The sequence below is a fragment of the Sphaeramia orbicularis genome, chromosome 22 (genome assembly GCF_902148855.1).
Source record: "Sphaeramia orbicularis chromosome 22, fSphaOr1.1, whole genome shotgun sequence".
Lineage (NCBI taxonomy): Eukaryota > Metazoa > Chordata > Actinopteri > Kurtiformes > Apogonidae > Sphaeramia > Sphaeramia orbicularis.
This window is the reverse complement of record NC_043978.1, coordinates 20,513,130-20,537,117: the sequence shown is the minus strand read 5'-3', so window position 1 is coordinate 20,537,117 and position 23,988 is coordinate 20,513,130. Positions and strand designations below refer to the sequence as shown.

The 23,988-nt window shown below is 37.3% G+C and overlaps 1 protein-coding gene across 3 annotated transcripts in view; it reads left to right on the top strand.

Annotated features, from left to right (window-relative positions):
• Positions 1–23,583, top strand: part of evla (Enah/Vasp-like a) — a 74,359-nt gene extending 50,776 nt beyond the window's left edge. For all 3 annotated transcript variants that reach the window (XM_030126791.1, XM_030126790.1, XM_030126789.1), the window contains exons 3-14: positions 1,533–1,713; positions 15,276–15,333; positions 17,056–17,120; positions 18,014–18,955; positions 20,522–20,775; positions 20,942–21,051; positions 21,310–21,337; positions 21,476–21,509; positions 21,623–21,683; positions 21,862–21,919; positions 21,994–22,051; positions 22,280–23,583. In XM_030126791.1, the coding sequence (XP_029982651.1) occupies positions 1,533–1,713; positions 15,276–15,333; positions 17,056–17,120; positions 18,014–18,955; positions 20,522–20,775; positions 20,942–21,051; positions 21,310–21,337; positions 21,476–21,509; positions 21,623–21,683; positions 21,862–21,919; positions 21,994–22,051; positions 22,280–22,317 (1,887 nt within the window). In that variant the 3' untranslated portion in view covers positions 22,318–23,583. The remainder of the gene's footprint in view (positions 1–1,532; positions 1,714–15,275; positions 15,334–17,055; positions 17,121–18,013; positions 18,956–20,521; positions 20,776–20,941; positions 21,052–21,309; positions 21,338–21,475; positions 21,510–21,622; positions 21,684–21,861; positions 21,920–21,993; positions 22,052–22,279) is intronic.
• The last annotated feature ends 405 nt before the right edge of the window (positions 23,584–23,988 follow it).

Genomic DNA, 23,988 nt, shown 5'->3' with positions numbered 1-23,988 from the left:
ATCCAGTTTGTATCACTGGAAAAAATCTAAATTGTACCAAGTGTATTTTTCTCATTTCTAGTCAAAATATCTCATCACATTTAAAATAAGACATAATCAACTAAACAGTAACATTTCAATGAGATATAAGAACTTATTTTTAGACAATAGATCTTGAAAATCTTATTTCAAGAAATCTTACCAAGATCATTTTCACCTGTTCAATTGGCAGATTTTTTTTACTTGAATTAAGCAAAAAAAAATTTAAAAAAAATCTTGAATTAAATCTTGAATTTTTTTACTTGAATTAAGCAAAAAAATTTGAATTAAGCAAAAAAAAAAAAAAAAAAAAATCTTGAATTAAGCAAAAAAAAAATCTGCCAATGGAACAAGTGAAAATGATCTTGGTAAGATTTCTTGAAATAAGATTTTCAAGATCTATTGTCTAAAAATAAGTTCTTATATCTCACTGAAAAGTTTCTCTTTGGGTGATTATGTCTTATTTTAAGCGTGATGAAATATTTTGATTAGAAATGAGAAAAAATACACTTGGTAAAATTTAGATTTTTGCAGTGTAATAAAGGTCCAGAGACATAAAATAATGAAAATAAAATAAAATGAATAATTTAAATTAAATTAAATAAAACAAGACACAATATAGTAAAATAAGACAAAATGAAAGTAAAATAATAAGTATCCTAAATAAAATAAGATAAAGATTAGATTAAATTTAAAAAAAATGAAGTAAAATACAAATGAAATAAAATAAAATATAATAAAATAGGATAAATCAATTTAAATAAAACAAAATAAAAAGTGTGAAGCCCTGTATTTAGGAGATATTTCATGTGATAACTGGACTCTGAAAAATATAAAACTGTTGTTATTGCTTTTGGCAGCAAGTAAAAAGACTATCACTAGAAAATGGTTAAAACCTGAAGCATCCACAGCTGAAGAATGTATCAACATCGTACAGGACATTCACATTCTGGAGAAACTGGCATTTTGTTTTAAGGGTCAAAGGAAATCTTTTTTCACTATTTGGTCAAAATGGACAACCTATGTTAAATTTGTAATGGATGTGAATTGAATACATTGGTTATGTGAAAACAGTTACATGATATACATTTCTGTTTAGGTTAACATAAACATACACACCTTAATGTGTTTTATCTTGTTGATGAAGTACCGGAGTAAGCCCTCTCCTCCAGCTCACTTTTCTTTTTTCATTTTATTTGTTCTATATTCGACTAAAAATCTTGGATTAGCATCTTTCAAATTTGATGTGTGGATATTGAATCGTACCCGAAAGGGACATTTTGTATAACTTGCTTTTCCAAATAAACAAAGAAACAAAGAGACAAATACTTAAATTTAGTATAAATCCAATATCTGCCAGTTTCTCCCCCAAACCATATTTCTTCACTGTTCAGTTTATTAGATTTAGATCATGAAGAATCCCCTTCTTAGCATCATCATCACCATTATCATCATCATCATCAAACCTTTGTCTCTCTTTAATTCACTGCTTCGTTTCCTCTCCTCCTTTGTAGGTGGTGATCAACTACTCCATAGTGAAGGGTCTGAAATACAACCAGGCCACTCCCACCTTCCACCAGTGGCGTGATGCTCGCCAGGTCTACGGGCTGAACTTCGCCAGTAAGGAGGAGGCCACCACCTTCTCCAACGCCATGCTGTTCGCACTCAACGTCCTCAGCTCACCTGACAGCGGAGGTAGGCCTTCATTATACGCCGCATGTATCCTATTGTTATTTTAATCCGTCCGCTCCTTTACTCGGTTTTTCATGAAATGCTGAGGTCCAGGTTTTCATTCATCCACCTGACGGGTTATGAGCGAGGCTATTCCTGAATATTTCAAACAAATTAAATCACTCATTCATGAAGAGAAATGGGAAATAAATGTGGCTGGTGGAGAAAATGTTCTGCTGGAGCTTTGTATCAACCTCAGTTCAAACTACAAAAGGCTTTTCAACACTCATGTCTATCTATATTTATGAAACCATTTCTGGTAGTTGGAGTTCTTTGTGTTTTACGCATATCATACCTTGTCAAACAGGCCAACATAAGAGGCCTGAATATGGACTCATTCCCACCTTTTTCATCTATTTGATTGATTTATTCCTTTAGATATTGATTACTCAGTTCAACAGTTATTTAGTTTCTAATAAAAGTAAAAATAGTCCATCTCCAACGGTGTCAATTTCAGCTTTTCCTGGTAGAAACAGTCATTATTACAGTACATCGGCTTTTACAAATCAGCTTTTAAAAATCTACCATCAGCCAGCCTCTGAGAGAACACCGACGACCTCTGAATCTGTTAAATAACACGATAAATTAAATGGTTTATGAAGCTAAAAAGGCTTAGATAATCTCAGCATAGCCTCAGCAATGTTCAATGTTCACAGTGCAATACATACCTGAGTTGTACTCCCCTCTGCTGGTGAATAGCATGTACTGCAGTCAGTCTCTAAAACAAGATTCTGACATGACTACATGTAATACGCACAAAATATCCTAGATTTTGCTGTTATTCTGAAAAATTCGCTGTTTATGGCTACAGAAAATGAATAGTCCACTGATATTCCTGTTTACCTGCACAGTGCATACCACAATTTAAAAAAACAAAACAAAATAGAGTAGTTATTCCAGTGTCTCTCTTTCATTCCTTTGAACACCATCTTGAGAAGGTCAGCAATAGACTAATAACCTGTTTTATAATGTTTAAAAGTGGGGGTGTTTGACCTTAAACCAGAAATATGGACTTTTTCATGGAGAATGCATCTGTACTAGAGCGGATCTTTGTTTCTACTCAGGTTGGTTGTAAACACAAAACACTCCAGAGGGTCATCGACATAGACCACAAGGTCATAGGCTGATCTTTCCCGTCCTGTAGACCTGTACAGTCCCACTGCCTTAAAAAAAAGAGCAGAATACTTTCAAAGATTCATCCCAACCTAGACACTTTCTATTTGACAGTTTAGGATCATAAAAACACAGACAGAGGTTAAACTCTGCAGTATAATTGGGATTGTGCAATACTTAAATTACCAGCTGATTGAAATGTTGAATGTAAATGATGGTATGTGTATTTTTATACATTTATATTTGTTTATAGTACATTTTAGAGGCAGTAAGCATTTTTAGTAGACTTTTTATAAGAATATTTTATGCTTGTTTGCACTGATACAGTTACATTCAATTTTGCTTCATATGTACAATGAAAATAAGACATTCTATTCTACATATATTATATATATTCTATATATGTATCAAGATTCAAGATCGATTCAAGATCAAGATCGATTTCACATGTCGATGTACAGGTACACTCACAGTGACATGGAATTGCAACAAGCACCCCTGTGCAAACTGTGCATAGCTTTAGAAAATGAAAGATAAAATATACATAAAGTATAATATAAAATGGACATATGGACATGTGACTATACAGAGTAAACAGCAGCAATATGTTGTAGTATGTGCAATATGTTACAATATGAGCAATTTCTTTTCTTTCTTGTTTGTGTGTGTATGCATCTATTCTATTCTATTCTTTTCTAGAGTTCTCATAAAACTGGAATAATATTGGCATATCCCACATGTCTTTCCCAAAAGTCCTAATTAAGACTATCTTAAATTGTACCTAAACCTAACTGAAACCTTACATAACTAAATGGTCAATGGTCATTAAATAATGAAAATAAAATGAAATGTTATACAAATTTAATATAATTGTAATATGAATAAAATAAGACAAAACAAAAATTACATTTAAAAAGTTTAATTTTAATTTTAGTTAAGTAAAAAATATATATAAAACAATAGAAAAGAAATTAAAATCCAACATAAATAAAAATAAAATAAGTTAAAATAGAAATTACATTTAATTAAAGTTAGTTGAGTCCCTGCAAAGCCAGAATAATATCAGTTTATCTCACATCTCTCCTAAAAGTCCTAATTCAGAATATGCTGCTTATATGTGTCAAATTCATTAATAAACTTGTTCTGAAAAAGCATTTGGTGGTTTCCGTTTGAAAAAGTATTACAAAGCTCTTTCAATGCTGCATAGTAAGGAAAATTAAATAAATATAGCCTGTTTATTGGAAATAAACATTACTTGGTATACGTTTAATTAGTGACTTTGATCATTTTCCCATGCTGACAGTGTATTTTATTATATCTCTGAGGTGTATTTGAAGCCTAACTCATGTCTACTCTTAGTTTACTAAATAGCTGTTGACCAGCTCTGGTTACAAGCTACTTATAAGTTCAGTGTGTGCGCACTGAGCGGCTAAGAGAGAATATCTGTGAGTGTTTCGCCGGGGTGTCATGTCATCCCTGTGCTTGTGACTCTCTTATTGGTGGTGGGGTTAAAATATCCCATATGGAGTCTTGATGTCGTACCCCCCCGTTCCGTGCTTACATGGCACCTCTCCTCCTTTTTTTGGGTGCAGTGGTGGATGTGGGAGCAGAGGGTATGTCATGCAAGGCAAAAGTGTCGCTGCTGATGGGAATACGCCCACGTTGAAAGGAGCATCTTATTTTCTAAAAGTGCATAGCGTTCACAATGATTTAGCTGCGGATTCACCACATTAGGAAACTGTTTTATCATGTTGACTCCAGAGATCTCACCTGGTGTCCTCAGAAGGGTTTCGTCAGCCATCATTACCCTCAGTAAGTGTTCGATCTGTTGTGTAACGACGCATGGAGGAGAAAGCTGAATGTTGTGTGTTTCTTTACGCAATAATACAATGTGTGTGTGTGTGTGTGTGTGTGGGTAATTATAGATATTGCATTACATTGGGCGCTTTAGAAACCTCCTACCGGCTCCAAACAAACATGAGGCTGCTAAGGGACACATTAGCAAACGAAGTGGGTTGTGTTTTATAATCCACCTGTTTCTGCGTTCCTGTCTGGGCTTATCTTCCTTTAAAAGAAACAATGATGGAGCAAAACAGGAAGGAATAATTCACTCTTCTATTCACTCACACACATATATGCACTTTTTTGGTCTCCTGAGCCACCATCAAAATGCTTACAAGTCTGATCAGGCCTTCTCATCCCCCTTGGGCTTCCTGTTTTTTTTCCCTTGACCTTCACCATGGCAACGCTCAGAGCTATATAGGATGCATGAACAATAGAAACACACACCCACGTATTATACACATACATGAATGCAGCAACACAAGAAGTGATAATTGCCTCTGTCACATCATACCTCATTTGTATCTACACATGGGTTGTCAAGTGTTAATAAAATCTTCAGCTTGTGTTTAATTCTATTCCCTGCAGTCTCATCTTTTTATCGTATTTGTATCCGAGCTGTGTTATTACTAAAACATTTCTCAGTTTATTGTTTCTGCAAATCCTGTAAGATGCTGTTTTCATGCTTCGACTTCCTTTTAGCGTCTCATTATGAACGCGTTTCTTGGGATTTTATCAGCAAAACTTACTTCAGATCTGAAAACACCCACATAAGCCTGATCAAAGGAAACTGTTCGCATTTTGTTATTAATTCAATGTCATCTCTCTGCTTTTAATCTTAAGAATATTTACTCGATTTAACGCAGCAGCCCTGGCAGGAGAGCGGATAATTACCACGAGCTAACAAGCTGAGTTCAGGGGAGTGTCAGAGAGCGGGGTAAACAAGACGTCTTCAAGGCAGCGTTTCTTCTCTTTGCGGTTTCTCATTATAGTAGCACGACAAACCACCAACTAGGTGGCGGAAAATGAAGTGAATTTTGTGACTATTAGCGAGTGAAACCTGTATTTTGCAGGCTGCGTAGAGAGAATAACCACTGCGAACATGTAAACAGCAGCATGTGCATTATGGATTGGTGCAAAATCCACGAAAAAGATGCAACCAATCATATATGTAATAAAATAATGAAAAAGAAAAATAACCTTACATTAAGATACAAATATTGACCATCAACTACTTGCTTATTAACATACATGTTAGTGGTATATTAATTCTCTGTTGGTCATTATAAAGCACTTCTTAAAACTCTATTATGTATGAATATATTCTACAGTCACTAGGTCATTAAAGCTGCAGAAGCAAGAAATCAGACACCAAAACTAGAACATAAACACCTCTCAATCCGAATCAAAAGACTACATATATATATATACATATATATAAGTAGTGCGATGCTGTTTCATGAGGTTGTGGAAAAGTGCATCCACAGTATTATGGGAGCTTCCATGTTGTTTCTGGAGCAGAAGAGTACAGTCAGTCACTAGTTTTAATAGTGATTAGTAATTAAAAGTGTGGATAACAAAAAAAAAAAAAAAAAAACACATACGTGCATTCAAATCTTGTGTCATGGGATATAGAATAGAATGGGACTCTTATTTTGGGGGGCGTTTTGCCGGATGTATTTGGCACAGCGGCAGGGTTACATTCTACATGTTAGGGTTAGGGGTTAGGATTAAGGTTAGGGGTTAGGGTTAAGGTAAGGGGTTAGGGTTAAGGCTAGGGGTTAGGGTTAAGGTTAGGGGTTAGGGTTAAGGTTAGGGTTTAGGGGTTAAGGTTAGGGTTAAGGTTAGGGGTTAGGGTTAAGGTTAGGGGTTAGGGTTAAGGTTAGGGGTAAGGTTAGGGGTTAGGGTTAAGGTTTGAGGTTAGGGTTAAGGTGAGGGGTTAGGGTTAAGGGTAGGGGTTAGGGTTAGGGGTTAAGGCTAGGGGTTAGGGTTAAGGTTAGGGTTTAGGGGTTAAGGTTAGGGGTTAGGGTTAAGGTTAGGGGTTAGGGGTAAGGTTAGGGGTTAGGGTTAAGGTTAGGGGTAAGGTTAGGGGTTAGGGTTAAGGTTTGAGGTTAGGGTTAAGGTGAGGGGTTAGGGTTAAGGTTAGGGTTAAGGTTAGGGGTTAGGGTTAGGGGTTAAGGCTAGGGGTTAGGGTTAGGGGTTAAGGCTAGGGGTTAGGGTTAGGGGTTAAGGCTAGGGGTTAGGGTTAAGGCTAGGGGTTAATAGGGCTGTGTATTGGCAAGAATCTGGTGATACGATACAAATCACAATACTAGGATCATGATACGATATATCACACTATATCATGATGTTGTTAAAAAGGCAATTTTTTGTTTATTTATTTTTGTTTTAAATGATTATTTCCTTGAAGAATTTAATTACACCTGAAATATGCACAAATACTAAACACATTTTTATTGGATCAGAACAGGATCTAATGCTGTATCACAAAATGTTCCTGTGTTTAAACTGAAATTGTTTTACAGACATTACCGTTTAAGATCCTGCTCAAATGTTCATATTCTATTAGTTCAGAACTAACATCAGAACACTATTTTAGTTCAATCCTGAACAAAGGAACTACCATTATTTAATAAAAGAGTGTTAAATAATAATAAATAAAATATAAACAAAAAAACAAAAACGAACCTCCACAATATCTGCATTTGAATAAATACCTAAAAATATCGATACAGTACTTTTTAATATCGATACAGTATTGTGAAATGAAATATCACGATATATTGCAGATTCGTTATTTTCTTACACCCCTAGGATTTAGGGGTTAAGGTTAGGGTTAAGGGTTAAGGGTTAGGGTTAGGATTAAGGGTTAAGGGGTTAGGGGTTAAGGTTAAGGTTAGGGTTAGCTTTTAGGGTTAGCAATTAGTGGTTAGGGGTTAAGGTTAGGGCTAGGGTTAGGGTTAGGGGATAACCGGATTATGACACCGCGCCAACACAAGAACCTGCACCAAATACATCAGCGACAAAGAACATAACCTCGCCCACGAAATGCCCCAAAAAATAGGAGTCCCAGAATAGACTAGACTAGACTAGACTAGAATAGAATAGAATAGAATAGAATAGAATAGAATAGAATAGAATAGAATAGCCTTTATTGTCACTGTGTGTACAATGAAATTAGGGGTGTAACTTCAGTCAGTGCAGCAATATTTACAAACACCAGTGGTGCAGAAATAAGAAAAGAGTGAATATAAAATTACAAAAACTAAAAAATAAGATAAGAAAATATAATCAAAAATGTACAATTTAACAAGGTAACATGAGAATAGAGCTTAGTAGCATGAATAATAGAAAATAAAACTGCCAGTATGCTTTCTACAGACTGTTAACACAATAAAGAGTAGATGCAAATGTCTCCTTTCCTGTTAGACCATTTGAACTGGAAAAAAAAAGTCTGCGTAAAATATGCATGTATCAACTATTTCTATCTGGAAACAACCCCTAAAGGTCAAAGTCAATGTCAAATTTACAGTTGCGGAAAAAAATTATTAGACCACCCCTTGTTTTCTTCAATTTCTTGTTCATTGTAATGCCTGCTACAACTAAAGATACATTTGTATGGACAAATATAATGATAACAACAAAAATAGCTCATAGTAGTCTAATTTCAGAGCTGATATCTATCCATTTTCCATGTTTTCTTGATAATAACCAAAATCACTTCAGTTCTTACATCAATGTCTATGGCATTGTACTGACAAAAACAGTGCTTTTAGGCATTCCATGATTTCTTTTCTGTCTGTTTTAGTCACATGATACACACAGGAGTTAGTACTTGATTGCATAACCATTGTTTTTAATGACTTTTCATGGTCTAATATTTTTTTCCACGACTGTATGTCAAGGTAGAATAAGTGATTTACAAAGACTTATAAAGGGTCAAAATGCTGTGTTAATAAGGAGCTATAATGATGAAAATATACACTGTAATAGAAAGTGTTACCAATAATTAGAATAATAAGTGCATAAAGTCTATAATGTATGACAGTAAATGTAAGTTCAGAATCAGGCAGAACATGTTTCAACCAAAAACTTAAATAGAACCTAACAGGAAGCCTCTAATAGAACTTCACAGAGGACACATTAAAAAAAATCCAATGACTGTGACTCATGTTGACTGCCCCCATGGCCCCGCCTGCTGCCCCCATGCTCCAGGCACAGCGAATGGAAATAACACCAATGGCTGCTCTTGGTGTCACACTGGAGGTTGAAGTTTAATGACTGGTATTCTGGTTATGTGATAAACGCCCTCCTCGATGCTCCCTGTTAATAGAATGAGGCTCTAACTGTCACAGAGAGGGGGAGGGGGGGGCTGTGAACACCGCCTCAGCTGGGAAACAGGAAAAGTGCTGCTCTGATTGTTCAGTATTTAACACCAATCTCTGTAAAGATACACCCTGGGATAAGAAAACTGAATGCTGACAGTGACTCAAATATATTTTATTAGGTTTTTTTTAAGGCTCAGCTCTTTGTTTCTGTTTAAAGGATTATTTCATTATCATACTTTCATAATATTTCTTGCAATAATCTGTGTTCCTGTTTAGTTAATTAATTATTGTTTTATTTAATGCTTATTTAACAGGGACAATACATACAGCATTGCTACCAAAGGGAAAATGTGATGCATATAAGACGTCTAGCTTCAAGGCAAGGCAAGTTTATTTCTATAGCACATTTCATGTACAGGACAATTCAAAGTGCTTTACATAAAACATGAAAGCATCACAGGAGAGGCATAATAATACATTTAAGATGAGAGAAAGTTAAAATAGAAAAACATTAAAATCATCAGCGATAAAATGTGATTTTAAAGTTCATTTAAAAGGCACTATTTAAGAGTTTAAGGGAAAGCTGCAGTAAACCATAATGTTTTCAGGCTGGATCTAAATGAGCTGACAGTTTGAGCAGACCTCAGGTATTCAGCAAGTTTGTTCCACAGGTGAGGAGCAGAGGAATTGAATGCTGCTTCACTTTGTTTGGTTCTGATTTTGGGAACACAGTAAAACTGTCCCTGATGACCTCAGGGGTCTGGATGCTTCATAGGGAACTAACAAGTCTAGGGTGTATTTGGGTCCAAGGCCATTCAGTGCTTTGTAGACCAGGAGTAAGATTTTGAACTCTATTCTCTGACTCACATGAAGCCAGTGTAGTGGTTTGAGGACCGGTGTGATGTGGTCCAATTTCTTGGTATTAGTCAGGACTCTGGCAGCAGCATTCTGGATCAGCTGCAGGTGCCTGATTGATTTTTTGTTTAGACCTGTCAAGACACCATTACAATAATCTAATCTACTGAAAATGAATGCATGAACAAGTTTTTCTGTGTCTTGTTTGGACAGAAAAGCCTTGATTCTAGCGATGTTCTTCAGGTGGTAATAGGCAGATCTAGTAATAGCTTTTAAATGGTTGTTAAAATTCAGGTCTGAGTCAATAATTACACCAAGATTTCTGGCTTGGTTTGTAGAAATCAATGACATGGAGTCAAGGTGAGTACTGACCTTCAGCTAATTTGCAGAGAGTGCAAATGAGCAAAAAAGACTCTTGGATTTTTTTTTTTTTTTTTTCTGTGGTTTACAAGTGAAATTCCTGTGGCTGGCACCATGTTGAGCAAATTACATTATAAAGAGCATAAACAGCCTGTTGCCTCTGGGGTAAAGTCACAGTACCTCACATGATCCCTACTGTGGTCTGTTCATTCAATAAAAACCGCGTCACTTCCTGCACTAGCTACTGAGACTGTTTGTTTTAAGAGGGTTATAATTTTGTGTCAGTTTATAGTTTTATGTCTTAATGGCCTGGCTCCTTCTTATCTCTCTGAGGTTGTGTCAGTCCACATTCCTGCCAGAATAGTGAGGTCCACTGACCAGCTGACCTTAGAGCAGTGTTGTTCAACCTTGGGGTCGGGACCCCACGTGGGGTCGCCTGGAATTCAAATGGGGTCGCATGAAATTTCTAGTAGTAGATAAAAGTAAAAATAAAAATTTACCGATCAAAAATATATCTTTAGTTGACAGAGACAATCACAATACATAAAAGACATGACAAACTGTGAAGCTGAAACTGAAGCACTGTGGTACTGTTTATCTGTCAAATGTTCGTTGTGGTCGGTTTCAGATGCTGCAGCTCTTTCATAATTCATAGTTTGAGTTCTTGTTTGTTCAGTATTAATTGTCAGCCTTCTAAATCCAAGCTGGACTGACTGTTCATATCCTGACCAAGGAAAATAAAATTCTACCTTTGTGCAGTAATCTACACCTGGCTTTTCTGCCTCTGTCCAGAATAATATATATTACATAGACTCAATCAATCAATCAGATTTTATTTATATAGCGCCAAATCATAACAAAAGTTATCTCATGACACTACATATCGAGTTGGTCGAAACCAGACTCTAAGCCAATTTACAGAAACCCAACAGAATCCTCCAGGAGAAATGTTGTCTAAAATTAACGTTTATTTGCAACATAGTATAGCAAACTATTATGTGATCAAAAACAAATTAATTTTAGCCAAAAAAGGTCTCTGTTTTGAATGTCTAGGATCACCAGAAATTTGAGATGTTAAAATGGGGTCAGGAGCCAAAAAAGGTTGGGAACCACTGCTTTAGAGGTTCCAAGATCCCAGTTAAAAACCGGAGGAGCTTTTTCTGTTGCGGTCTCCAAACTCTGGAACAGTCTCCATTTGCACAACAGAAAAGCCCAGTCTGTTAATATTTTTAAATCTTCCTTAAAAACTCATTTGTTTGCACTGGCTTTTAACACAAGCTGAGGAGGACATTCATTAATTCATTATCTGAACGCACGTTATCCTCACTAGGGTCGCTGGAGCCTATCCCAGCTACTCATGAGCGAAGACAGGGTACACCCTCAGTACATCTGAGCAGGACATTCTACCTGTTTTTATTGTTTTATTTGTTTTTATTTGCCTGTTGTTTTGGTGTTGTTCTTAACTTCTGCAGTGGCACTTTTCGTATGGCTGTAAAGCACTTTGGGCATTTTTGGTTGTTGTAAATGTGCTATACAAATACAGTCGCAGAAAAAATTATTACACCAGGTTATTTAGTTTATATTGAAGTTTTTGGTTGAAATGTGTTTTGCCTGATACTGAACTTGCATTTACTGTCATACATTATAAACTTTATGCACTTATTATTCTAATTATTGGTAACACTTTCTATTACAGTGTATATTTTCATCATTATAGCAACTTATTAACACAGCATTTTGACCCTTTATAAGTCTTTGTAAATCACTTATTCTACCTTGACATACAGTCGCGGAAGAAATTATTAGACCATCGAAAGTCATCAAAAACAATGGTTATGCAATCAAGTACTAACTCCTGTGTGTATCATGTGACTAAAACAGACAGAAAAGAAAACATGGAATGCCTAAAAGCACTGTTTTTGTCAGTACAATGCCATAGATATTGATGTAAGAACTGAAGTGATTTTGGTTATTATCAAGAAAACATGGAAAATGGATAGATATCAGCTCTGAAATTAAACTACTATGAGCTATTTTTGTTGTTATCATTATATTTGTCCAAACAAATGTACCGTTAGTTGTACCAGGCATTAAAATGAACAAGAAATTGAAGAAAACAAGGGGTGGTCTAATAATTTTTTCCACAACTGTATATTTGACCTTGACTTTGACCTTTAGGGCTTGTTTCCAGATAGAAATATTCAATACATGCATATTTTATGCAGACTTTTTTAAAAAATATGATTGTCTTCTGCTACTTAAACCTCATTTGATTTTACATAGAAACAATTACAAACACACAACAGTCTGTGTGGTTGGTTATGATTTTATATTTTATGATATTCATTGTCAGTTTCATGTTTATTGATGTTCAGTGATATCAGATTTATTTATTACTTTTAGCTGTTATCCAGTTACGTGGAAAATGGTTAATTCCAGACATGTAACATGAAGTCATTTTTAACAGGAGGCGATATTAGCTGTCAGTGTTTGCCTGATCCAAACTACTTTCGGTCAACCTCTAGTCTAAACCCAGGACTCTCTGAAAGTACAATATAGTGACATATTTACTAGAAATGTAAGCAGTAAAAGTACTTTATGTTAAAAAAAAAATCATCAGTGTGACATTTTGTTCTGGAAAAAAGATGAAAACCAAATTTTTCTTGACCTTTTTATTTTCAGTACGAACAGTGAAAACCACAAAACAAAGATTAAAGTAAAATTGTATAATGAAACTAGCTTTAGTATGAAATGCAATTAAAGGAATAAGAAACTATAACTATATTCTCATTAAGCCCTATGTAATTCTAAATATAGCTACTCATATTTAGTTTCTGTACACATATTCTTTACAAGCTGATTACACAAGTCTTGAAATTAGTTTTTTTTTTACTGAAATAATTATGGTATGATTATTATGATTATGATTGATGATTATGATTTTTATTTATAGAGTATATATACAGCAGTTTACAAAGCACTTTGACAGCATAGGGGATGAAGAAAGCATGATGTACTTAATGATTCAGCCAAGCAATAGTGAACAAGGTTGATATTTACTTAAATAATTAAAAGAACATAAAATAGCAATTGGTACGATCAACACCCAAACCAATAAAAGTGCAATAAAAGAAAAAAAAAAAAAAAGACTGCATTGCATCATAAAAATACTGAAGGTGGTTTCCTATTACATTACAGCAATAAAAGCAATAAATAAAAGAAGGGAGGGACCGGATGACTAACAAAGGCAATGTAAAGTGCAAGTGATAAGACAGGGGTAAGTAAAATAAAGGACAAATAATATGATGATTAAAAAAATAAAATAAAACAATGCAAAATGCTAAAGCAGAAACTAAAAATTGATGTGAATGCTACTATCACATAAAAGAAAGCCTATAGAAATGCATTTTAAGCAGTGATTTAAACTGACTGACATTGCAAAACATCAGATATGGATGTGATTTAGGACCACATACGAAAGTGGTCTGGGTCTGATGTGAAAAAAATCAGATTTTTGTTGTTGAGACTTTTTTTTTTTTTTTTTAAAAACATCAGATATGAGTCACATTAGGGGCGTGTATTGGCAAGAATCTAGCCATACGATACAAATCACAATACTAGGAACGCGATACAATATATCCTGATACTGTTAAAAAGGCAAATTTTTTTGTTTCTTTCTTTTTTTTATATGATTACTTCCTTGAAGAATTGAATTACGCCAGAAATATGCACAAATACTAAACATGTTTTTATTTGATCACAACAGGATCTGATGCTATATCACAAAATTTTGCTGTGTTAAAACTTAGATTATATTTTACAGACATTACAGATTAAGATCCTCTTCACATGTTCATATTCTAGTAGTTCATAACTAACATCATAACATTATTTTTGTGCAATCCCAAACAAAGGAACTAACATTATATAATAAAAGAGTGTTAAATAATAATAAGTAAAACAAACAAAAACAAAATTTAAAAAATGAACCTCCACAATATCTGCATTTGAATAAATACTTAAAAATATCGATACAGTACTTTTTAATATCGATACAGTTTTGTGAAATGAAATATCGCATTATATTGCCGAACCGATATTTTCTTCCACCCCTAGGTCACATATGAGTAAAGGAACGACACCCAGACGTGCTTTAAGAGTGATCTGAACTGGGACTCAGAGCAGGTTTTCTAATAAAGGACTGATATGATGATGTGTGTTCAAACCAGTAAGAAGCCTGGATGGTGCGTTCAGGGCCAGTTGGAAACGAGAATGACTATTGATTTACATCAGAGAGAAGTGAGTCCCAGTATCTAACCTGTAGAAGAGTGTGAAGGACTTTTTTAAGGTCAGGATTGGGTACTATGGAATGGATTTTGGAGGTGGATTTAAGGTGGGGAAAGAGAGGTTGGTACCAAAGATGACTCCAAGATGACGTTATGTATGAAGAAACTTCAGAAACTCAGTAAAACAGTCATTCAACATTGATCATTTAATTTTAAACTCATTAAAGTAGTTAAATATTTGCAGACATTTTACCCCCCACACACACACAAAAAAAAAAAAGTAAGTAATTTATAAATAAAAACAGAAAATATTGGAAAAGTTAAATTGTCAAATATTAGACAAGATTATGAAAAACAATTTGAAGATAAAATGATCGACAGTAATTATTATTTTTACTGTTTTTATTATTACTCAATACCAAAAGAAGAGAATTGTGTGGTGAAGAGAAAATGGATGTGGTAGAACTGCATCAAAATCCACAAAGAAGAGGTAGAGAACGCATTTCAACAACATGTCAAGGTTGTCTAACAGTTGTTTCTAAAGCTGTAGAATAATATCAGGCATATACAAAAAGACAAAAGCAGTAAAAAAGGGAAAATAAAAGAAAACTAAGGCTGCAAATAAAAAAATAGGTAGAATCGATTGAGCTGTCACAATGGCCATGACAGGAATAAAAACAATGAAAAGCTTAAACAGTACATTATATTTGTCTTATCCTTTTTACCTTTTTGTGTCTTTCAGGTCCAGTTGTCCAGCGCCAAAATGGACCGTCCTCGGAGGAAAGCGAGGCACAGAGGAGGTAGACAGTCTTACAGCTGCAGTGGTTCTACTGTAGATTTGAGGATGGATGAGTCGGATTTGTCCTAAATATAAACAGTAGCAGAAAGCGGCAAAAAATGTTGTAGCTGTACGCATACACATAACACATCTGACAGAGGCAGGATTTTCTTGATTTTTTTTGGTTTGTTTGTTTTTTACTTCCAAAATACTGAATCCTAGAAAGGGAAACACAGAAAGAGGTTAAAAGGTTAAAATCTTAACCATAGCAACATAATTAAAGTGTACATGATGATTAAAATACACCCCATGACATAGATAAGTGTGATACAATGTGTTAGGAGTGTGCAGAAAGTCTAGAACATCATCAGAAACACAAAAGCTGTTAAAGTCCAGAGGTTATAGTTTAATTGAAATTAATAAATATATCACTGATATGGGTATGAATAGGTCAGAGCACCTTAATGGATTATTTATATCACTGAATTTTGTACAATTTCCACATAATCTGATGCAGAAAATTCACAAATTAGAGCAGAAAAAATAAACAGAATGTAAGAAAATATAATAAAACCCACCAATTTAGGGTTAGGGTAAACCCTAACCTTAGCCTAAGACCTAACCCTAGCTCTAACCCTAACCCTAGTCTAACCCTAACCCTAGTCTAACCCTAACCCTAGCTCTAACCCTAACCCCAACCCTAACCAATGCTCTAACCCTTGCTCTAACCCTAGCTCTAACCCTAACCCTAGCTCTAACCCTAAGCCTAACCCTAGCTCTAACCCTAAACCTAACCCTTGCTCTAACCCTAACCCTAGCTCTAACCCTAAACCTAGCCTTAACCCTAACCCTTGCTCTAACCCTAAGCCTAACCTTAACCCTAACCCTAACCCTAGCACTAACCCTAACCCTAGCCCTAGCCCTAGCCCTAACCCTAACCCTAGCCCTAATCCTAGCACTAGCACTAACCCTAGCTCTAACCCTAACCCTAACCCTTGCTCTAACCCTAAGCCTAACCTTAACCCTAACCCTAGCTCTAACCCTAACCCTAGTCCTAAACCCAGCCCTAAACCTAACCCTAACCCTACACAACAACAAAAACCTTTCATCTACTGCTGGAGGAAAAACATCCGATTTTGACTAAATTAAACTGATTCCAAACCTGACAACAGAATTTCTTCAGCAGGATTATGAGTCATGTGAACAGGTACACAAACACACCTTTTCTAATCTGGCGTCTTTTATTAAGTTTACACACGTTAAAGATAATATGAGTTAAATGGGTCAGATTTACTTAAATCTCAGAACATGAAGCTCAGTTAATAAACCTTAGCTCATCAGAACTGTTCAAATTTCTTCGACACTGCTTGTTTTTCTTGTTAGTTGTGACACTTTCCTACAAACTGTAATCACCAGGTTCAGGTTGAATTCCCTCAGTACCTGGTTTCCATGTCTGAAAGGACAAAAACGCATTGCTGGGTCTCAGGAGGATATTTGACCTTCTTTATATTCTTAGGGGAACTCTGATCAGAACCAGGTATTTTTCTCCTGGCAGCAAAATCCTTGTTGACCCTGGTATTCAAACAAACCTACGCCCATGAGTATAATCCACAGAAAAATGGCACCGATTTTAGATTTTAGATTTTAGCAGTGTTAAAAATAGACAGACAATCAAACTTCCCTTCAAGTTCAAATGGGTAAAAACTGCATATTTTAAGAGCTGTGACATCCTTGCGATTCTTAGGATGATGGAGCAGCACCAGATGCAGCAGGTTCACAAGGAGAGGGAGCGACGGACGTCAGGATCAGGTGAGGCTTAAACAAACACCCACACCCTGCCATGCACACACACACACACACACTCTTTTCTTCCACAGATGCACACACACACATGCGCACTGCTCTGGAGGCTAAAATAGATCGAAGCTGGCATAGAACGGGCTCCTAGCTACACAAACATTTTAGATAAATCTGTCGACAAATAGCTCACAGCGCTCACAGTTGTCATTCTCACCAGCAGCAAATGGATGTTTGCTCTGTTTTGTGTTTTTTGGTCGCAGAAGTTATCAGTGTTGGGTCAGGCTGAGCACACTTCAGTTTACCTAAGCAAACAGATGATTTCATCATTAATGAATACCACAGATTCCAGGCCCTGATACAGTCGAACAGGCTTTCCCAATGTGGTTTGTGTTAGTGTTTCCCCTCCTAGTTTCAATCACTGCTCCCCAGTCTGTGTGCCTTTATGCTTTTGATCCATGCACACATGTAAATGTTCAAGTCTGCCCCTTAAGTACACTTACAGACTTAAACATCTCCCTTTGTCCCTGTCAGTGGCGATACCAGAACCCCCTGTCCCCCGTCCCTGCAACATGCTCTACTGCCATCTCTTTCTTCCAGCTACTGTTGGGGGGAAATGCCATATGCTTTCTGATCATGGCTCAGTCATGTTGCATTCTGCTGCTTGTTCTTTTTATGATATTTTAATTCTTTCTTATTTGCTATTAGCTTCTGTTTTGGATTGCTCCTGATTTTCTCATCTTTACTTGCTTGGTTGCTCAGTTGGTTGCTTTTCATTCTTCTCACGTTTTTCTCTTTTCTGTTTTCCTTTGTTTGTTGCCCTCCTTCGTCTGCATCTCCTCTTCCTCTCTCTTCTGTCTGTCTCTCTCTCTCTGTCTGTCTCTCTCTCTCTTTGCCCGTCACAGTCGTTTCCACCCTCCAATATAAAGTCTCCACCCCTCCCATCCACCCAGACACCCCTCCCGAGTACAGACAGTACAGAGCTAGCACACTGCCACCCTCCTACGTCCGCGTGGCCTCCTCTTCTCCCCCCTCCTCCTCTTCTCCTGCTCTGGAGAGAGAGGGAGTGGGAGCTGCTAGGGACAAGGCCCAGCTCTCCTCCCAGCTCTCCACCTCGCTCGCCTCAGCCTTTTCCCCAGTCCAAGCAGGAGTGACCACCCAGGGCCGACAGGTCCGTCAGATCCCCCTCTCTCCTCCCACAGCCGCCCGTCACCTACACCTTCAACAGCAGCAGCAGCAACAAGAAATCATGCTCCCCCCTAAACATGGCACCTGGTCCGCCTCCCATATGCAGCAAATGTACGCCCAGTTGCCCCCTTCCTCCTCCCCTCCGGTAATGATGGCCATGCCTGTGAAGCAGGGCTTGCCCCCTCAGCCTGTGCTCCCAGTGGCCCACCCACTGCCACCTGTGAGGATGAAGCCCCCACCGCTTGACCCGAGCGCTGTGGCCGGCCCTCCTCACCAGTACACCCAGCACCACCAGCCCCACCCTCACTCAAACGGCCAACCAGACGACCCCTCCTACTCCCCTCATTCTCAGCATCTGCCGCTCACCCCTCAGTACTGCGAGGCTGTCCCGCTGCCCCCTCTGATAGGTCAGCCAGCTCCAGGCCCCGCCCCCAACCAGCCCCAGTACCCATCCACCTTCCACCCTCAGCAGCAACAGCATCAGCAACAGCAACAGCAGCAGGTGTACCACCAGCAGGCCCAGCCCCCCACCACCACCACCATCACCACTTCCTCCTCCTCCTCCTCCTCGCCCCCCTCTTACACTGCCATGTCTGACGGGGGTTCGCCCAAGGAGACCCCCTCCCCAGTCCCCCAGCAGGCCCCCATGGCCAGCAGCAGTAAGTATGAGGAGGAGAGAGGAGGAGGGAGTTTCTCAGCAGAGGGATGTTACATGTGGTTTGTGTATGTATGTTAGTGTGTACAGTAAGTGTGGATGTGTGTGTCTGCAGGGATGTTATATTTAACAAAAACTAAGTGTCCAGAGACAAAAATTAAAACGATAATTTCATCAACTTAAACAAAAATAAAACCATATTCAGGCACTAGATAAAAGAATACAGTGAAACAGTAAAAAAAAAAAAAAAACAACGGTACATAAAATCAACTTTGTTTTTGTCATCATTTCTTCTGTAATAAAAACAAGCAAGAATGAAGACACGTTATCAGATAAGTTTCATTTCAAAATAAGCAGTGATTCTGAAAATCATTTGATGCCATGCATGCTTAGTTACTACCTTTCCCAGCTTCTTTAAATCAAGATTTTCCACAAGATACGTAAAAAAAAAAATTAAAACCTAAACTAAAATCAGTCGGCTCTTCAAACTAACATCAAAACTCCTTATGCACCGACTTATGCATCGACTAAATAAAACTAAACTGAAATCAAAAACCAAACCCAATGGCTAAATAAAAACTAATATAATTTCTACGCTAATAATACCTCAGTGGGTCACATACGCAAGGGAATGTATTTTGACTTGCACCCTGCATGTTACGCAGCAACACAAAAATGCAGACGTGTCAAATGCATGCAATACATAAACCCTGCAAAACACGTAGCACAAGTTATAGACCTGTAAACAATCTACAATTTTTAGTGAGTTGCATAACAGCAAGTTTAAGGAGGAAGTTAGTGGTTGTAGCTTTGTAGGTTATTTAGCTCAAGAGAAAACTGCAGTAAAGTTAAATCTACTGTATAAAACCAAACATTAAATTATAAAAATGCCTTCATTTCATGTTAATTTAACTAAAGGTAGTACTTTTGTTTGTCTGAAATGGACGGAAAAGAGCCTCAGTGTAAAGAACAAAATGAGACTGACCTAATGCAACATAAAGTTCTTTGTCATACTGAAACAGTTCATTGCACTGTTATTGCATACACTTGGTTTCTTTAACCTCAAAGTCACTGTCACTGAAAAGTCAGTAGATTCACAGCAGTCGACTGCTTTAAGTCATCTCAAGTATTTGACTTTGCCTCAGGTACTTAGTGTACCAGTAAGGTGGAGTTTTCAGAGTTTTAAATTATTGTTACCATACAATTTTAATTTTAAATGTATTAAAAATACATAAGTAATTGTATGATAATGTAATTGACTCTCTTTGAAAGTTATTTTAGTTGATTAAGATACAGGGAATAAAATCAAACCAATACCTGTAGGTAAACACATTTTTTAAATCTTTTTTTTATTATTATTCTTAGTTTTCTGATATAATATCCCTATTTACCACATAATTAACCCCACTCTCCTCATGTATATTTTTAGCATGCAAAAGTTCCCCAGTCTTACAGTCAAAGTCAAAGTGTGCCTTTAGCGTCATTCCTGAGTTCAGTCAACCTTCCAAGGGACAAAAAGGTGAGTGTTTTGGTTCAGACATTAACCAGTCTGTAACTCGGCCTCTCCTAGGCCCCCCTGTCTCTGCAGGTCACCCGGCAATGCTTTCTGTGGCGCCTCCTCCAGCTATAGTTCCAGCGCCCATGGCTGGTCCTCCAGCCCCCCCACCACCGCCGGGGCCACCACCTCCGATGGCGGTGCCCCCACCCATGCCCCCACCGTTGCCCGCTGGTGGAGGGCCACCTGGGGGACCACCTGGAGTCCAACACCAGCCATCAGGACTGGCTGCAGCACTAGCAGGAGCCAAACTACGTAAAGTCCATAGGGTGAGCTTTACCGGAAGACCTCAGGGGGTGTAATTCCAGTCTCTCCTTCCCCAGAATTTTATCAAAAGAAGTGTACTGTTACAGTAAATTATAGGGAAAATTAGAGAATGAGTGTTTAGTCTAAGAGCCAGTAGAACCAGAAACTCATGATTTATTTGTTATTCAGGATGAGAGCAGTCCTCCTGGTGGTAAAAGTGACTCCAACCGGTCTAGTGGTGGCAGTGGTGGTGGTGGGGAGGGACTGATGCAGGAAATGAATGCCTTACTAGCTCGCAGGTAAAAGAGCTGTACAAACAAATGCACACACTTTACTTTTCCCCTAAAGTACTCACACAGACAAACTTAAGTATAAATGTGCTCTGTCAGTCATACTGCTATACTGTTGTATCACACCAGCGTTTCCATCACGTCCCCACTCTTCTGTTTCTATGGAACAAATTTACCTCAAAAAAGAAATGAGAGCTTATAACTATGTTATCTTCTTTCCTTACTAATTATCATCATCTTTATCTTATTGTTTGTCATGTCCTGAAGGAGGAAAGCTTCAGAGAAACCTGATGAAGTAAGTCGTTTATGCTAACATTTATCTGTACCACCAAATGTCACCAGTTTTATCTCTTCTGTTGGTTTAATCATTTACAAACAAACCTCTTAAAACACCTTTTAAGATGACTGACTTTTATGTCGCTCCATCCTGCAGGATGACTCAAGTGGTCGAGGGCAGAACTCAACAGGTACGGAACAGCCCTTTGCCCTCAATCTTGCACAGGATAAACAAATGTATTTTCACAAGTCAAGCACAGAAGTTGTTTAATTTTATGCAATTTCTGTTTTTATCCTTTGATAGATGCTGTGAAGAAGCCATGGGAGCGATCTAACTCTGCAGAGAAGTCCTCACTTGTATCCAGGTGAGCAGATAAAGGGGAAAAAAAAGGAGTAAACAAAATGACAGAGACAGGAAAATTGTAAATTAAACAAAGGATTTAAGGGAAAAGCTCATCCTTTTCACTGTAGCAGCAAGAAAATGGAATTAATCCAATCTGACGGTGCAATTTTATATTCACTTTTTTTTCTTTTGTGTTGCAGAGTGAGACCCATCGGTAGCACTAGTGAAGCAGACACAGAATTTGATCGGATGAAACAGGTACATAATGTTATTTCTTTTATGTGCTTTGTGTCACTGGTAAGAAACTCATCTTTTCGTCTTCATTTTTGCAGGAAATTTTGGACGAAGTTGTACGTGAGTTGCATAAGGTGAAAGATGAAATCATCCATGGTAAGAGATTCAATTCTTTACTGCACTATGTAATAGCCCAGGGCATGATTAATTTTTAATCTTCTCTACACAGTGCTTTTACAGCTCTCTGGCAATAAAAATGTACTCCTGTTAAATCCTAACTTGAAACAGCCTGCCAATAAATTATAGTATAGGACTTCTCTATTATATGTCAAAAGACTTGTTGCTGTGAACTTGTTAATTCTCTAAAATTCCGTTTTCTTGCAGCCATCAGACAAGAAATTGGCAGAATCAGTACATCCTAATCTCATCTGAGCAGCAGTAGGAGGAGAGCAAGTGGAGGAGCTGGAAGAGAATGGACATACAGATGCACAGACATGAGGACCAAGGAATGTTCTCTCAATGTTTCTGTGACCTCTTGTTGCCAGTGATGCAAGTTGCAGAGATGTTGTGCCAACATTTGAGTCTGCTGGACAGCAAAAATGAAAGAAGGATACAGCGAAGAGTGAAAGAGAAGGGGTAAATGAGGAAGAAGAGCAGGAGAAACCGAAAGATGGATAAAGAACGAGTGGAAAAAAACAAAAGGACTGAAAAACTCAACAGAGGGTGAAAAGAAGTGAGGGACGGACGAACATTCATGCTGAGTTTGGTGTTGTGGTCCTCTCTGTGCACCTATAGACTCAGTCAGCCCAGTGTTGCAACTCTTTGTTCTCTGTTCAGTCCAAGTCTTACAAAGAAAATATTTTTGTTTTCTAAGTTTTTACTGTTTTATTATTTAAAAACTGTGGTGATAATGATGATGCTGTTGATGACAATGAGTATTTTATTGATTGATTATAGAAGGAGAAAGGAAACTTGCACACCGTTTATGTCAGCCTTTTATATTTTCTATTTTTTTTTGTTTTGTTTTGTTTTGTTTTTTTGTTTGTTTAGTTTATCCCTATTTCATGATGACAAGCACAATACGGGCAAAATGGTGCTGCAGACTCACCTGCCCTAGACTGGCATATTTAAAAAAAAAAAAACAAGCTTTTTATGACCTTGTTCATACTGGTGTTGTGTGTCTAATAACCTTTTCTCTCCAGAGATAATGTTAGAACCATAATTAGCTGCTTCAGTTCCCTCTTTTTCCCATGTCAGATGCATACAGCATTACAAAAGGCCATTGATTTTTTTTTTTTTTGCAATTAAACAACACATACAGCAGTCTGCTCTACAACTCCAGTGTGATCGAGGTACAGGTTTCTCTTGTGCGAGAACAGTGAAGCTTGGGGATCATTCACAAAACAGGCCTGTAACTGTAAATGTGCCACCTGGTTTTACCTAGATATAAAAACAGTGTAGTACTATCTATGTCTATTAGTCATTCTATGCTTTGTGAACCTCCCAAGTATGCATGAAACCCCCATCTTCTCTATGAATTAGTTTTTCATTTGGTTTGGAAAAAATGATTTAAAAAAAAAAAAATACAAACGGTGGTACATTTATTATAGTGGTTTGTTTCCATGAAGATTCCCCGTTCTATACTATATGAGATGTTGAACTTGATAATGATAGCAATGATGTGGGGGCAAAAAGAGGGTTGGGGGTTGCTCTGGCAATATGGAGATATTACCTAGATATGAATGTGCAGAAAGCGTTCATTAGGCCTATGTGATGGTAGCTAAATGTGTCTTTGCAGGAAGGTTTTGGTTGAATATCAGTTGGTGCATTCTTTCCACTCTGTCCGCTCTCAACTACGTTCTGATTTTAAAGCTGGAAGTAAATTCATTCGAACAAAACAATAACTGTCTCGACCATTAAGGCGCTATCCTCTGTGTGTGTGTGTGTGTGTGTTCACTTACCACAGAAAATCACAGTTCCATTGTGTTTAACATGTAGCCTAAATAATTTTTATCACCTTCAGGGCTTCTTTACAAATGCGGTTAAGTTGGAAAAGTTACTTCAAAGCAACTTTAGTATAGAAAACGGACAGG